Here is a 17,175-nt window from a genome sequence, read left to right as displayed (position 1 = left end):
GCTCATGGCCAGCTCCCAGGGAAGCCACGACTATGTCAGTGCTGTTGGAGTGGCTGCCTGACACCCTTGCTGCTGTGATGGAAAGGGCAGAAAAAGCCTTATCCTTGAGGACAATGCCCCCTGTCCACCCTCCCTACCAGCACCTAGAGGAGTGGAGCTGGCCTTTGACTGGCTCTCCTGGCACCTTGACCTTGCTGCCACCACGCTCAAATAGGAAAGGGCCCGGGTGAGCTGGTGGCCGTGCATTAGTTATTTTACATCAGATACAGTTACCATGGAAGCCAAGAACACAAGTGTTTGCCAGACTTCTTAGGAATAACTGAGTCACCTGAGCTGAAACAAACACATGTGATAATGACAGTGCCACCAACACTAATAAAGACACCATTGTTTAAACTGTTCCGGGTGGCAGACCCTGTGCTAAGTACTCACAGTCCTGGGGGGCAGCATATGGTTACTCCCATTCTGCAGATGGAGAAACTGAAGCCCAGAGACCTTCAACCCTTTTCCTAAGATCGTGTCGCCATTAAGGATAAGGCTGTGATGCAAACCCAAGTCCATCTGGTTCCACACTCCAAGCTCTTGCACTTCCTTCCCCTCCCCATTGTGGAGAGAGGCAGCGAAGGCTGAAGGGGCGTCTTCCGTTCTCTGAATTTGGTGTAAGCAGGAGAACCATGGAAGGGTTTTTGTCTTCTTGAAAAGTTTTTAGGCCGGGTAACTTTTGGAGCAGTGAGGGTGTGAAGTGCTCCTTGCATTGCTGACCTCCTGTATTCTTAACTGGGAAAAGTTTTTCAGGATTTTGAGAAATCTTTCCAAAATGGTTGTTGACAAAAACTGAAAAATAGATGTTTTGCATAGGGGCCATGTAATAGTGACAGCCCAAGAAAAACATTTTCTGTGACATTTGACATCACAAGCGACCTGCAGGAGCTCTGTTATTTATTTGTTTTAGGAAGTCCTCAGTAAACGTATGAAGGGAGGAAGTGAGATGAGGGAAAGAAAACCCAGTGGCCCCTGTGTTCCCGTGAGGGCTGAGTGCACGTGCAGGAGTGAGGGTGGGTGTTTTGTATATTCTGTCACATTGCTGCCCACGGCCTTCGGGTCTCATGCACGCCGCTACTCCCCTGCCCTCCTGGTGGCAGGCGTGAGTGAGGGGGTGCAGAGCTAAAAGAAAAGGAGACAGCAGACGGACCGGAATTTACATAAAAATCGCCTGCGGTTGATGGTACAGTTTGTCTCAAATTAAGACAAACAACTTGCAAGGATTATGCAAAAATAGTAGTTTGCACATGTGAAACTGCTGTTATTTGGCCATTTTTGACATACGAAAGTAGCAATTTCTTGTAGTCAATACTACATTAGGAGAAGATGCTTTCTGCTGCTTTCTCTTGGCGTGAGCTTCTGACAGTGCCCCCACTCGCGTTGCGGTATTCTCTCTGCTGGTTAATGTTGCAAGATGGCCAGGACCCCTGTTCTCATTTCTGTTCTGCAAATGAGGGAAGTAAGACGCTAAGCGAGTGAGTAACTCATCTAAGTTCAGAAAGTTGGACCTCAGAATCCTGGTGCCACAGAGACCTGTGACAAACTAGACTGGATTGGTTGCAATTAACAAAAACAAAGAAACAAAGGACAAACCCCAAAACCTCAAACTGCCATAAGCAAAAAACAAACAAAATGAAAAAACAAACCAGGGGGTTTGTTGGCTTCTGTAACCCAAGGGTTTAGGATTGGATCCCAGAACTCAAAGCACGCCACCAGCACTGGGCGCCCTCCTTTCTCAACTCTGCCTTCTGCCGTGCTGGCTTCCTTTCCAGACCGCTTTTCCCGCATGACTCTAAATGGTGCCAGCAGCTCTAGGGCATGGATCTCGAAGGTTCAGACCTCATGGAGGAGAGTCAGCGTCTTTGAACCCGCGTTCCCTGAAGCACTGGGGTCTGCTCTGCTTGGACTGGATTAGGCCATGTGTCCACCTGGTGTGATTATTGATGCGAGTAGTGAATGCCGTACTTTGATGGGTCAAGCCCGGGCTCCTGCCCTCCTCCAGATGGGAGTGGACATCGCTGGAACCACCCAGCCTGGAAGTGAGGAAGCAGGGTGGATAGATGCTGAGGCAGAGTGTCCAGCAAGGGCCCACACTGCCCTAAACTGCCCTTGCTACAGATGAGGAAACAGGGCCAGCCACATACCTCCCGCCTCCCAACACCTGTCACCTTCCCCACGGTCACTCTGCCTCTGACAAGGCCTGTTCTTTGCTCCCTGCAGCTGTCTGTGAGTCTAGGAGAAACAACTTTGGAGGAAGGATCTAATACACTTATTCTTTGCAGTGACAAGTAGGAGTTACAGCAGCAAAGCTCAAGACGGTGACAATGAGGGGCAGAAGGTGATGCCCGAGGACCAGTGCGCTCCTGCTCTGAAGTGGCAGCCGTACCGAAGTGTTCCTTGGCATAGTTTATTAAACAGTCGTTACGAGAAACTGTGAGTGGCCTTAGGAACCTTGTGGTGGGCGGGGGCGAGAGGAGGAAGGCTTCGCTAACTCTCAAGACTAAACCCAGGTATTGGGGCTTTGACACCACCCTGACCAAGTGGGGTGGGTCAGCGAGGAGTATGTCTTACTCCTTATGTTTTGCATTCTAACTAATGAAGGGTTTCAGGAATCAGATCTGTAATTCTAACTTACAATCTGCCCACTAAATGGTGGAGGGAGAGGGCATCTTTCTGAGATCACATGCCCAGTTTAAACCAAAAGCCGGAATTTGGAGATTTCCCAAATCGCTAACATTTAATCCTGCAGTTAATTTTAAATCCTATAGATTTATTTTTTTTAGGCCACACTGAATTGTTAGCTAGTGACGCCCCCTCCCCCACCATCCGTGCTGCACCAAGTGTTGTTGGGTCCGTTGTCAACATACCCGTAGCAGCCGTGGTCGATGGTGGCTTTGCATTGGGAGACTGAAATCAGGCCGTGCAAAATACCCTTAAACCGGAAAAGTTCCATCCCGTTCTTAGCACGTTGTAGTTGCAGGAGCTGGAGCTGGATTTGTGCATTACTTCTCTTGAACATCCTCTGAACTTTCTCTTTCTTCATTAGGATGTAATTTATCTCCTTAAGTGTTCTAGAATTTTCATTGATTATAGATGCCTTCTTGAAATACTAAAAAAATGCTAATGGTTAAAGAATAGGATTTTCAAGTAATAAATATAATATTAAATGAGAAATGTTGGGCTACAAACTTGAGGGCCTTTCTGGTACTTTCCCAATTCAAATATAGCTTCTTTTAGAGCAAAACTTATCACTAGGACTTTTATGTTGGATGAACTAGAAGGAAGACATCTTTTCCTTAAAACAAAATCCAAGGAGTTAAACAGACTTTGGGAGTTGGTGCGTTTAACAGGAAGCAGAAGGAAGCAAACTGCTCATTGTATCCTTGAAATGTCACAACTTTGTGTCTTTGCCACTGTGTGCAATCAGAAAAAGAAAGGATGTGTCCACGTGTCACGGTTTTCACTCTGAGACCTCATTTGATTATCTTTGGGGAGTGTTCCGTGTTCCATCTTAACATAGGTACCAAGGGTTCAACACGTCACACACGCACAATATTTTAACTAAAGCCTTTAATGCTTCGCAGCCTCTGCGTCTGAGTCGACCGAGTTCCCAAAGTAACTGTTCTCTTCCTACTTGAGTAGCTTATTTTTTTTAAAGTTTATTTGAACAGCCAATCTCTGCTCCACTGATCTGGAAGAAAAAGAGAACAGGATGGTGTCAACTTAAAGGTGTAGAGGCAGATTTATTTTTGAATGCTTAGCAATCATTCACTTTTCTTAAGCAAAGTAGGCGGCAGTATTCACCTGGATTAGAATTCAAGCTGCCTTGATTTCACTATTCATATTGAGATAGAAAATCACTTGTCTCTTCTTAGATTATTATGTCTAATTTGTTACAAAAATAGTTTCCCTACGTTACCTAAAAGCAGTAAAGTTATGGGATTGAAAATTTATCAAATCTTTTTTTTCTGAATGATATTTAAAACTGTGTTAACAAGAGCTTTTAAAAAAACAGTTTAGTTGACTTCATAATTAACTTTTGATGTTAAACAGAATTGCTTTTCGTAGGTAAACAAATTTCCATAACCAGAGATTGGCATTTAAGATTCAGAACAAACTCCACCAGTGTAATTGTTGACTGATTCAGTTTCTGCTTCCAGCTGTCCTGAAATTCCAGGCTAATGCTCGTACGTGAGCCGTAAACCTTACCTTCTTCCTTCAGAGTTTTTGACAGTGAAACATGGAAGGTTGCAAAAAGATGTTTCCTTTTTCACAACCAAGACAGCTCTTAATAATCTCTGTAGTAAAATCTGTACTCAATTCATCTAGCCTTTAGATGAGTAATTTAGCAGATTAGTTCTAGCAACCTGAGTCAATATACTTCCCAGATGGTGTAAGACATGTGGTCCTTCTTGAATTCTTCATTTGATGGATTTTCCAGTTGCTGCTGGGGGCATTGTGGCTGCCGAGCCTTTGACCCATCAGCTACTTGAGAGTAATCAATGACCCAGTACTTGATCCATTGGGAAAGTGCTTAACTTGCAAAGTCATGAACACTCTTTTCCCAAGACACCCTTTCATATTTTCTGTTTCTGGAATTAGAGGAAAATTTAGAGACTCCAAGTTGTTCATTAAGTGGCAGCTGTCCAAACTGAGAGGCCAGGAAGCAAAGATCCAGAGCAGCAGAGAGTAAGTGCTGCCCTCGTCCACGTGTGGTCCTGGGAAGGAAAACCCACATTTAAGGACTCTGAGGAATTGAAAATCATGTTCCATATCTACAATGTGTACGGGAAAAACTCACCAAAGCAGTTTTCAACTTTTGTATTCTCTTCTCTACTTGATAATGTTACACATTTAATGTTTTATTTTTACTGACCTTTAAAAGTATTTATTAAACATGTAACACACAAAACATTGCTATTAAAATGATTTGATAATACGCACAAGGCAAAAGTCAGATTAGCCACCCCACCACCCTCCTGTTCCTTTCTGCAAAAGCAGCCAGCTAGGTCTCAGTGCCGTGACCAGATTGGGAGGACAACAGCGAGTGACCACGCTCTCGTCCGTCACTGGGCTGTCAGTCAGTAGTGTGGCTGGCTCTGGCTGATCTGGTTTAAAGCTGTTCCTGGTAATTCTGATCAGCCTGCTCTCCTCACATGACCACAATCAGCCAACTATTCATTCAAGTAACTCTTTGTGTGTTGCTGATGAAATTTCGAGACTTTTTTTAAAGGAAGAAGTAGATGAATTCTATCCCAGATATTTCACAACTGAGTAATGTGACTTCTCAACTTCTAGCTGACGTCTTTCTCTTGCACAGTGGAGTCAGATCAGAGGCTGGAAAGCAGAGGGAGAAGGCAGGCTGAGGAGCCAAGGCTTCATTTGGCAAGAACTGTGCCTTTTCCTTGTGAGAAGATAAAAAACTGTGAGACAGCCAGCTGTGTTTTGAAATATTTTCATTTCCCCAGTAAAAATTCATGAAATCGTTTGATTAAATGTAGCCAAAGGAACTTTCCATAATATATTTTCTTGAAATGTTTATTTAATTAATATTGTTTATGAAAGAAAATATATAAACAGTATTTGTTAAATTGGTTTCTTGATTCCTCTTTTCACAGACCTGATATAGGCTATCAAGTTGTCACAGACAAAGGATTTAATTTCTCACCAGCAGATGAAGCTTTTGTTTGCCAAAAGAAGAACCATTTTCAGCTAACCATCCATATCCAAGTCTGGGGCAGTCCACAGTTTGTCAAAACCCAAATGGGCCTAAAGCCAATAGAAATGTTTTACTTGAAAGCTTTTGGGGTTAAGGTAAGCCTATTATTTAGTTCAGTTTGACTAAGCCAACATTTATGAAGTGTTCTTGTTGTCTGTTGCTGCATGACAAGCTATCCCCAAACCTAGGAACTTAGAATAATAGCAGTCGTTTATTTGGGTCACACACCTGCGGCCTGGCTGTGGCTGCGACAGACCACAGGGGAGCTCCACTGGGCCTGCATCCAGTTCCGGGATAGCTCACTTGCCTGTCAAGTTTGTGCCGTGGCCGGGGGCCTGGCTCTTCTCCGTGTGGCCCCCCTGGGGGACAGCTTGTGCTTCCTCATGGCATGGTGGATGAGCGCTGAGAAGAAACGTCCCAAGACAGAGGAAGTGGAAGCTGCCAATTTCTTAAGCCTGGGCTCAGAAACTGGCACAGTGTCACTTCCAACTGCAATTCTATGGTTTCCAGTGTGTTAATCTCGCACTTCTTTTACTAAATGTCGTCTTAATTATTTTATACTTTTCAGTGCTGGTGCATTTTCACATGGAGTAAGTTCGTAGTTTTCATCAAATTCTCAAAGAGCTTCCTGACTTAAAACAGCCAGGGAGCCACTAATCCAGTCAATGCCTCTCTCGTCCGGTTTAACAAGGGGGACTGAGGCCCAGCATGATGCACGGTCCATCCAGAGAGTAAATTACAGAGCTGGGCTTCACACGAGGGAAGGATGACTTCTGAGGAGTCAGCAGTTCTTGTTAAATTGTCACCTCAGCTCCAGCTCCTTGGGGAGGAACGTCTGTTATCTGCATATCTTACTCGAGATTTACTCTGGGTTTCGGCATTGAGCCTCCCAAATGGGGCCTGACCACTGAACACCGCAGACTCTTGCTCCAAACTGAGCTCTTAAACAAAAACAAAACAAAGCAAAAACAAATTTAAAAAACCAATGAGCTTATTTTTCTGGTTATGGAAGTAATATGAGTCTGTTGTGAAAATTTTGGAACACAATATAAAATTAAGAAGAAGAGACAAAATTCATTCATATTTGGGACCCACCATTTAGTAACCTAATTTTTCTTTGTTTTTTTCTATTGTTAAAATTAATCTCATATTGTTAATAGTATATTGTGGAAATAACAACATACGATATTATTAAAGAAGCTATAAAATATTGTTTACGAAGATGATGTAGTTTTCCGTTGTATGGATGCAACACGTTAATTCCCGTGTTATTGTAAGTAGTTGTAAGTAAAACTCTACGTCAGCAAAACTGCAGTGCGTGTCCGTGTGTGCCCGACTTTGCGTGAAGATAAATTCCAGAAGAGGAGTTTGCACATCGGAGTTACGAACAGTATTACAGCTCTCCATGTAGGCTGTCCAGTTGCTTTCCAGAAAGATCATTACAATGTGAACAACCCACAAGCCGTCCATGACAGGGCAGGTGTCACCATGTCGTTGCCACTATTTACTAACGACAAGAAGAGTTTGTAGCAACAAGAGTCATGCCTCACTTAACGACGGGGATGCCTCCTGAGAAGGGCATGTTCGGCAGTTTCATTGTTGTGTGAACATCGTAGAGTGGACTTCCACAAACCCAGAGGGCACAGCCTCCTATACACCCGGGCTACATGGTGCTAATCTTCTGGGACCACTGTCATGTGTGCGGTCTGTCGTTGACCAAAACATTGTTACCTGGTATAGGACTGTACTGAATAAATATCACTTCCTATATTTTATTTATTCTTGGTGTTTATTGTTGTTTTTTCTCATTAGAATGTAAGCTTTGCAATGGCAGGGATTTCTTAGTTTTGTCTATTTCTCATCTCTAATGCCTCGGGCAATGCCTGGTGCACGGCAGGTGCTCAACAGGTATTTATGGAACGAGCGAACCAACGAACGAATGCATGAATGCGTGTATCGTCTGAGCTGCTTTGCTCCTGTGTTTTACCTGGTCCTCTATGAGCCCGCTCTGTGGTCACTGCTTTCCTGAAATACTCGGTTGTCTGGTGTTCCTGTTGCTAGTTTTACAGGAATTTGTTTCTTTTCTCACCAGTCACACGCTGCTTTAAGGTGGGGCCATTTTCTTATACATCTTTTCAGTGACTTGTCCCTCGGCCCAGTGCCTAGCATGATCCTCGAAAAACTTTCTGAGTACTTGAAGATTATTTACTACTGAACGTTTTTTGTTAATAAGCTAGTTAATTTATTAAGTAATTCATTTACTTTTTGTTGTTCCACACAGGTAGAAGCCACCAATCAAATAATCGCTATTGAACAGTCCCAAGCAGACAGAAGCAAGAAGATTTTCAATCCTGTTAAGTAAGAATTTCTGTTCTCACTTGCTTTGTGAATGTTTTGGGAAGAACATCTTTTGTCTAATTTATTTTGCTTGTTTAAAGTGAACCCCACTGTAGAAACTAAATTAGTAATAATGTGTTAATGTTATGAACAGGTACTTTTCAACAAAAATGAAGTAGGTAAAATACATTGAAATAATTGCAAAAAATTCCTTATTAAAAGCTCCATCTTTAAAGTCATCATTATATTATATTATATTATAATCATTTATTACTGATAACCTTGCTAACAACTTTGGTTCTCTGAGATAGACCATAGCTAGACCTTTCTTCTAATTTTTCATTTAAATCAGCACGATGCTGATTGAATTAACGTCAAGGTTCTGGATCCATGCTGTGCTTGCAGTTCATTTTTTTCTTGTTTTTTAAAGCTCTGTTGGTAGATTGCCTAATGGGTTCCAAGATAGAAAGCCTGCAGGGCTGGGATTGTACAAAGCAATATGGCAGTCCACAGCGAGCATCCACCCTGTAGAGTGACCTGGAGTGGGGTTTGCTTTTTGACGGATTTGCCTGGGATGCAGTGAGCTGGCTCAGTGTAATGACCCTGAGTCAACCCCATTTGGGCTGGGAAGAAGATGGTCCTACAGCCTGGACAGACCAGGCAGCAGCTCAGCCTGACGCTGGAGTGGGAGCCACTGTCCAGACGTGGCGCTAAGCTTGCCTGAGGTGTCTGGTCCTCCCTGTCTGGCAGCCGGGGTGTGGCCACCTCCCGCAGCTGGGCCAGAAGAAGGCGGATGCAGAAAGGGACACGAAGGAATTCACCAGGAACCTAGAGAAATGGCTGTCAGAGGCCAGCACTGTAGTCACCGCGGCAGAGGCACAAAGAACCATGTCTTTTCTCCCGTTGTGGAGATGAGAAAATCTGTTCATGGTGTGGGGAGCACACGGCCCTTACAAGTCAGAAACGCTGGGCTTGAGCTCCTGCTGGATGAGCATTTCCAGTGTCCTTCCGTGGCCTCCCCGGCAGCCGTTCCTGACTGCGGTGGGGGTATTTGTTAGAGCCCAGTGACTGGAATCAATGGTCCTTGCAGTGTGTTGAGAGCAGAGCAGGACACGTACTTGAGGGTCTAGGAACGCGTCCAATGTGATCAAAGACTTCGTTTTCCCTCAGTCTCTCGGTATTTCTGCTGTTTGTTTTAGAGTCGACCTGCTGGCTGACCAGGTCACCAAAGTAACACTGGGCCGGTTACACTTCAGCGAAACCACTGCAAATAACATGAGGAAGAAGGGAAAACCAAATCCCGACCAGAGGTACTGGCATCCCCGTGTGCACCTGGGTGGCTGGGGCTCTATCTGACCGGCCAGCGCCCTCGCAGGCCCCTCTCACCTCTCGGCCTCTCTCTGTTGCCTTCCTCCCTCCCTAACTCTCTCAGATTAACACCCATCTCATTTATGTAGACGGTCTTCTGCTGTGCCACTCTCCTGCACTGCCCGTCTGCCTGCCTGGATCCCTCCAGAGTTCTCCAGAGTGGTGGCGAGCGGCGCCTCCTTGCTGCCCGAGGGCTGAGGGCTGGCCACATTGCTCAAGCCTGTGTGCTGGCACTAGTGCAGATCCCGGAGTCCTGGAGCTCTGCTGTAGCCTTTTCCAATTAAGAAAGAAAATAAATTTGCATTAATGATTTAGATCTGTGGTTCTCATAGTGCTGTCCCAGGACTGGCAGAGATGGCATCGCCCAGACACTTAGTACAAATGCAAGTCCTCAGGGCTCACCAAAGACCTAGCAGATCAGAACCTCTGGGGGTGGGCCCAGCCATTTGTTTTTGACCAGCTCTCCAGGCGACTCAGATGCATGGCTCAAGTTCGAGAACCACTGTTTTTAACTGAGGTTTTTTTTTAAGATTGGCACCTGGCTAACATCTGTTGCCAATCTTGTTTTTTTTCTTCTTTTTCTTCTTCTTTTTCTCTCCAAAGCTCCCCATACACAGTTGAATATTCTAGTTGTAGGTCCTTCTGGTTGTGACATGTGGGACGCCACCTCAGCATGGCCTGATGAGTGCTGCTGAGTCTGCGCCCAGGATCCGAACCAGTGAAACCCTGGGCCGCCCAAGCAGAGCACGCAAACCTAACCACTTGGCCACCAGGCCAGCCCCAAGAACCACCGGTTTTAGAACATAGGTTTTGGAATCGGAAGGAACTGAGTTTGAATATTTGATACTGCCACTTACTGGCAGGGTGACCTGGACACAGACTCAACCTCTCCGAGACTCATTTCCCATTCTGTGAGAGGGGGACAATATCCATATCCAACTGCAATAGGGTCGTTGTGGGTTCTGAATGAAAATAATGTGGCTAAACTGCTTGGCCCAGAGCATGACACATTTCGAGTGCTCAGCAGATGGTAGTTACAATAATAATGATGGCAATGATTACTATTACTGATGTACTTAGACACAGGGGAGAATTCTCATTCTGTAGGGACTAGAGGATTTGCAAAGTGTTACAGAGGAAGCTGGCGCGGTATTTTCACGTAGTCCTTAGAGCAAAAGCTGCTCTGAGGGGCAGTTTCTATTTTGACTTTCAAGAAATGGTCTGATCTTAACCATGTCTCATCGATGGGACATATGAAGAAGCAACTGAAATAACAGTGATGGAAATTGCCTGGGGAGCAATTGGAAGGGGGTCCAGGCCTTTGACTAAAGTCATGACGGGAGAATGTGGAAGGCACAGCGTGCGTGGCCAAGAGCACCTCGGGATGGGAAGGACCAGTGTGGTTGGGCACATCCTAGGGGCTCGCCCTCCACAAGGCCCCGGGCATGTGGCTCGAGTGGCTCGGGACAAAGGCACCTCTACGGTGGCTTCCTGTTGTGCATGTGTTTGTGAGCAATGCTGTGCGGGGGCGTCCAGGAAGGCAGCGAGTGAGGCCTGCGCCAAGTCAGCACAGATGGGCTGAGCCCAGGGCCCCACCAGTGTCCCAGTGAGGGCTCTTGGGGCCTGCAGAAGAGCCCACAGATGCTCCAACTGGGCGAAGGGTGGACCCAGGACAATGATGGGTCAGTCAGCTGCTCTCTCAATTCACGGGAAGGGCAACTTAGAGCAGAAGAGAAAATCTTTGAGTATGCGATCTTTAAATGCAAAAGTCATCGAGGTGAATTCACTGTTGGTTAACTGTTGAGTGGTATTTGGTTGCATAAGTTATGCGTCTGTTCCCTGACGTGTTGGCCTTGGTCTGCTGTTTCTGAACTAGATACTTCATGTTGGTGGTCGGGCTGTATGCTGCCAGCCAGGACCAGTCCTACGTGCTGTCTGCCCACATCTCCGAGAGGATCATCGTGAGGGTAAGCTCGTTTCTTTCACCTTTCTGCCACCCCTCATGCCTTTCTCCCCTGTGAGTGGAATTTGCGTTTTTGATGACGTGCTCGATCAGTTCCTGTGTCTCAATGATGATGATGGTGATGATGATGATGATGTTGATGATGATGGTGATGATGATGATGATGATGATGATGATGATGATGATGATGTTGATGATGATGGTGATGATGATGATGATGATGATGATGGTGATGATGATGATGGTGATGATGATGGTGATGATGATGATGGTGATGATGATGATGATGATGGTGATGATGATGATGGTGATGATGATGATGATGATGGTGATGATGACAGTAACTGCAGATCCTGCTCCTTTAGCTTTTACACAGTGCTTCTCAACCAGGAGAGCTTGTGTCCCCAGAGTCACCTGGGAGTGTCTGCGAACACTGTTGGTTGTCACAACTAGGGGTGCTACTGGCATCCAGTGGGTAAAGGCCCGGATGCCACGCAACACCTTACAACGCACACGACAGCCCCGCAAAGAATTATCCACACAAATGTCACAGTGCTGTGGCTGAGAAACCCTGCTTCTACACTCTCTTCTCCCCGCTGGGCTATATAGTTTATACATCGCAGCATTTCACGTTGTTCTCTGTGTGTGTTACCTTCTTTACACCCAGAGGAACTGAGGCTCAGGAGGGTGAGAGACTGGTCCGTGATCATGCAGCTCGTGTCGATGGGGCCCGAGTTACAGCCACAGGGTGGGGAGAGTGGTCGGCAGGCACTTCCTGCCCCAAAAGTGATTAGTGAGCCCAGGGGCCCCTGGGCACCCGCAGCGCATGGAAATGGCTCAGCACGTTTGCTGAATGAATGATGGGTCAGAGCTGTGGACAGAGTCTGGGCAGCCACAGAAACATCAAGCTGTCAGCACTGCTGCTGCAGCTGTGAGGCCAGGCTGCCAGGCTGAGAACGCCAGGGGCACGAGGCAGCCGTGACTGCAGGCCCGGCAGCCTGGGATGGGCTGTGTCCTCACGGGCCCTGGAAGTGACCCAGGGAGGACACGTATGTCCCGAAGGGAAGATGCTTCACTATGGGCGCACCTCGCATGTGCGGGCCGCCTTGGGCCTGGGCACGAGATCTGCCCATCCGGGAAAAGTCTTCTTGCCTCGAGCTATTCTGAAACAAAGGGCCTCTCTGTAATTCTTTTAGCCAATTAAAAATAATAAGCCACCTGTTAGTGGGAATCTTACAGTTTTAATGGCAGTGAAGTAATAATGGAAATGAGGTAAACGCTGATGTGTTCCAACATCCCAGAGTAAGGGCTGGGCTGTGTGCCTGCCAGCGTGCCGGCCCCAGGCTGCGAGTTTGTAGGGTCTGATCTAACCTGTGGCAACAAGGCTCCTCCTGGGCAGAGGCTGGGGCAGGGGGGCCTCTCCCTGAGGTCGTGAGCCAAGGGCAGAGGTTCCAGTCCACGCCCAGCAAGGTCCAGGTGGTCCTTGACATCTCACCTGATGTAATCTGGGATTGCTTTGCTGCACTGAGGAATCCGATTTAAGTCAAGTCTGGAAACTGGCTTGCTTATGGTCTCCAGTTTCTCAGAGGAAGGAATAAAGACAGATGATGCCATTCTTTTCAGAGTTAGCACGGATCAGATAGCACGACAGGGCCACTCTGAGCTGAGTGACTCATGCTCGAGTCAGGAGGACTGTGGTCACCTGCATACCCTGAGTGGTTTACCTGGCGTTGAGGTCTCTCCATGTCCCACTGGCAGCTCCTGCAGAGCTGTGTCCTGTGTGGTTGCTGTGCGAGCGCTCGGAGCAGCAGTGCGAGAGGGAACCCCACTGTCTGACATTCTGTTACCAGCACTGCGCTAATCAGCACCTCTCATATCCAGAGCACAGTGATGATTTAACTCGTGATGGTGACTTGGAGAAATTGAGAGTCTCCACAACTCATTTTCAGTATGAATACTAAACAACATTAAATTGTGCTTGGTATACATTGGGTGTCATGTTATTCACTGAATATTTTATTTTATTTATTATTATTTTTGAGGATGATTGGCCCTGGGCCAACATCCATGCCCATCTTCCTCCCTTTTACGTGTGGGTCACCGTCACAGTGTGGCCTGATAAGTGGTACACAGCCCCGTGCCCAGGATTCGAACTGGCGAACCCCTGGCCACTGAAGCAGAGCATGCAAACTTAACCACTGTGCCACCAGGCCAGCCCCTCTGAATTTTTATTTTAAAAAGTGATCGTATTCCAGATTTGGTCACTTTCTTCTAGCCGTAATTTTTGGTTAAAGAGAATGTCCTATTCTATAAGTGTGCTGGCAACACGAGGGCTGCCCCTCTCGACAAGAAGGGGGATGGTAATAACACAAGCCGTCTCCCCCCAAGACTGGAAATACCTTACTGATGTTATTTCATTCTGACCCCAAAATGCGGAAGCGAAAATGAAAGGCAGCCTGTTGAATCTATTTAATTGTTTAACGTTTAAACCAACCAAGAGAAAAGCTGAATTTCAGAAGTGGTGATGTTGTTTGAGTCGGTGAGTTTGAGAGAGGTCCACACAACATGTTTCCTGCCCCAGATTCTAGAGGCTCCATGCAAGTCTATGCATCATGGGCTGGGTGGGGGCAGACCAGCCTGCATTCTACAGAAAAGCCAGGTGCGCCCCCTTAGGCCGTGGCCTGGGTCTGTCAGTGTGAGCTCCAGAATGAAGGAAGAAGACCTTGACAATTAACGATGTCACAGACCTGACCGCATTAAGTGGAGAACTGCAACTTGCATTTAGCAGATCCAGATTCATTTTGATGCCCAAGCTATTCCTCCCAGGAGCAGAGGTCACTAAGGGTGACTCTGAGGGTTGGGCTAAATGACATTCAGGCCTCAGGAGGGGTCAGGAGAGCCAGCCTGTCAGTTCTGCCAGGAGAGAGAGCAGTGGGCGGGACCCAGGAATTGTTCATCTGGGTTGTCAATCAAAACAGCTTTAGAAACTATTAGAGTCCTGTAGTGTAAATTGAGCAATTCACTGGAAATTGAGGTTTCCTCCAGGAGCAGATTTATTCCCAGGTCTTTGTTTGGGGAGCCTCCCCCAGCAGAGCTCCCGTTCGTGACGAGGCTTTCCCGCTCCGCTCTCCCTGTAAAACTCGTGACTGGGCCGGCGTGGAGTGCCGCAGCGCAGGAGGGGGGACTGCTCCTTCGTCTGCCTTTCAAAGGTGCACCCGGGCTTCTTAGTTTTGAAAACTAATAAATTATTCCAGTTTCTTTTCTGGAAGAACAGAAATGGGCACGTCTTCAAGAAGTCCTCCTTTACCGCCCTGCAAACCCACTGCCCTGAGGAGGGAACCACAGCCGCAACACACAAGAAACAACGCAGGGACCGCATGGGCCGGGGGAGAGGGCCCTGCCAGCTGCCTCCTCCAGGGCCACTGACTCCTGCCCGTTCCTGACCACGAAACTCCTTCCTCCCAACACACACACACACACCAGACACACACACACACACACCAGACACACACACCACACACACACACACCACACACACACACACACCACACACACCACACACACACACCACACACACACCACACACACACACACACCACACACACACACACACACCAGACACACACACACACGCACCACACACACACACACACGCACCACACACACGCACACACCCCAGACACACACACACACGCACCACACACACACACACACGCACCACTCACACACACACACCACACACACACACACACACCACACACACACACACCACACACACACATGTACCCCTCTTCTGGAGTTCAGATGAACTTTTGTTTACCCCCAGGAATCAGGTGTGGAGCAATGTCTGTCTCCCTCTGCAGCTGGGGTTCCACAGACTCTCCTGTCGGCTCTGGAAGGGGTGACTTAGGGAGCCAGTTGGTATAAAGACGTACATGTGGTCCTTAAACTTTGTGAGAATCAGAATCCCCTGGAGAGCTTGTAAAAACTCACATATGTAGGTGCCACCACCACGGTTTTTGATTCAGTAGGTAGGAAATGCCCCAGAATGTGGGTTTCTAACACACTTCCAGGAGATGCTGCTGCTGCTGGCCTGCGGACCACACCTTGAGCAGCGTTGGCAGAGAGCATCTCTTGGCCCGTTTTCCGTAGCCCTTTCAGAAGGTACAAAAGGGGATTTCTTACGAGCTGCCTCCCTCAGCTCAAGCTCGCCCATTATGCTCTTTGGCGGCTGCTTCAGAAGCCCAAACAGTGGAGAAGCAGAGGAGTTCCAGCCTCCCGTCCCAAACTTGGAGCTGGCCTCCAGTGACTGTCCATTGCTGTTTCCTGTTCCGAGCACCTGCAGGGGGCGCCACTGACACAGTCTCTTTGTGACCCCAGTTGCCCAGAATTGTACGTCTTGGCAGGTGCCTTGCTGAGGAGAGCAGATGAATCCATTATGGGCTGGACGGTGTGCACTGTGCACCCCACAGTGCATTGAGGATGAATTTGAGCTATTCTTCCTCATTTTTGCAGTGTTCATGTATACATGATTTCAGTAAATTCCCACAGCCCCGTGAGGTAGGTAAAGAAGACGTTATTATCTCTATTCTTCGGAGGAGAGAACTGGTACAGAGAGGTTGAGTGACTGCGCCAAGCTCACACAGCCAGTTTGTGTCATAGCATAGGCTAAAATGTTCGGGTCTTCCCCTAAAGATGTGAAGCTGAACGATAAATAAGAAAAATATTTTAGAAACTTTAATTCATTTTGGTGTTTGATATCGATCAGCCACTATTGGGCAACATGTGAATGCAACTTCATAATTCCAGAAAGTTTTTCTGTGATTCCATTGCAGTTTGCTTTGACACCTTAAGATGCTGGATACCAGAGAAGGGAAATAAGGTCACATATTGTATACCAACATTTCCTGTCACGATGAGGACCCCTCCTGGGGGCTACATATTTAGAACATTGTAGATTGTGGCCCTTTCCAAAATGGTTTGAATGTATTTTATGGGTGTGTGTTTTCACCTGACGAAAGCCAGGTGAGATTGTTGCAATTGTTCCCCAAAATTAAATCTGGTTCTTCCAGGGTCAAGTTACCGACATGATCATAATTATCCCACAGCTTGTTAAGAAAAAAAAAACCCATCACCATCCTATTTTGTTTCCTTCAAGTGGCTCATTATGTTCAGAGTGGAGCAAAATGCATCAGCGTTTTATAGGGCACAGCTCTGGGTTTAGTTGATTGCTCGCTACGAAGCGACTTGAGTCAAAGCCAGTTTGCCATTCACAACCGCCAGGGCTCTGGGGACCTTGCAGAAAAGCTCTTTGTTGGAGTGAATTCACACCAAATAATGTTGAAGGTTGTTACTTTGTATCCTTCCACTGCTTTTGTCTGTCAAGGGTCCTTGGTATCTTGCAAGCAGCTCAGTGTTCAGACAGGTAGAAAAGAAATGGAAAGTTGAGGACACCTAAAGTTGTTTAGCTGAACCCAAACCAAGAACTAAACTTTGTGGTTTCTTTTAATTATTTTAAATTGGTAACAAGTGCCTGTGGTAAAAACATTCAAGTAATACCGAGAGAGTAAATAGTGAGCACCCAGTGTCTGCGTCCCCCAATCCCCATCCTGGAGGAAGCCGCTCGGCTGGTTCGCTCAGTGCTCCTCAGAGACGCTCTGTGCATGTCAGTGCTGTTTGCAGTGTCTCGTGTGCGCCAGGAAGGGGGAGGGGAGACTTCGCATGAACGCCGAATTTTGGATGGTCA

At 46.9% G+C, this 17,175-nt stretch overlaps 1 protein-coding gene across 3 annotated transcripts in view; it reads left to right on the top strand.

Moving 5' to 3' along the window:
• MYRFL (myelin regulatory factor like) overlaps positions 1–17,175 on the top strand; it is a 109,109-nt gene that overhangs the window by 48,445 nt on the left and 43,489 nt on the right. For all 3 annotated transcript variants that reach the window (XM_046678680.1, XM_046679532.1, XM_046677909.1), the window contains exons 6-10: positions 2,325–2,475; positions 5,661–5,856; positions 8,043–8,119; positions 9,298–9,408; positions 11,343–11,433. In XM_046678680.1, the coding sequence (XP_046534636.1) occupies positions 2,325–2,475; positions 5,661–5,856; positions 8,043–8,119; positions 9,298–9,408; positions 11,343–11,433 (626 nt within the window). The remainder of the gene's footprint in view (positions 1–2,324; positions 2,476–5,660; positions 5,857–8,042; positions 8,120–9,297; positions 9,409–11,342; positions 11,434–17,175) is intronic.

This window comes from Equus quagga, chromosome 1, assembly GCF_021613505.1.
Source record: "Equus quagga isolate Etosha38 chromosome 1, UCLA_HA_Equagga_1.0, whole genome shotgun sequence".
NCBI classification, from domain to species: Eukaryota; Metazoa; Chordata; class Mammalia; order Perissodactyla; family Equidae; genus Equus; species Equus quagga.
This window is presented reverse-complemented; position numbering and strand designations above follow the sequence as displayed.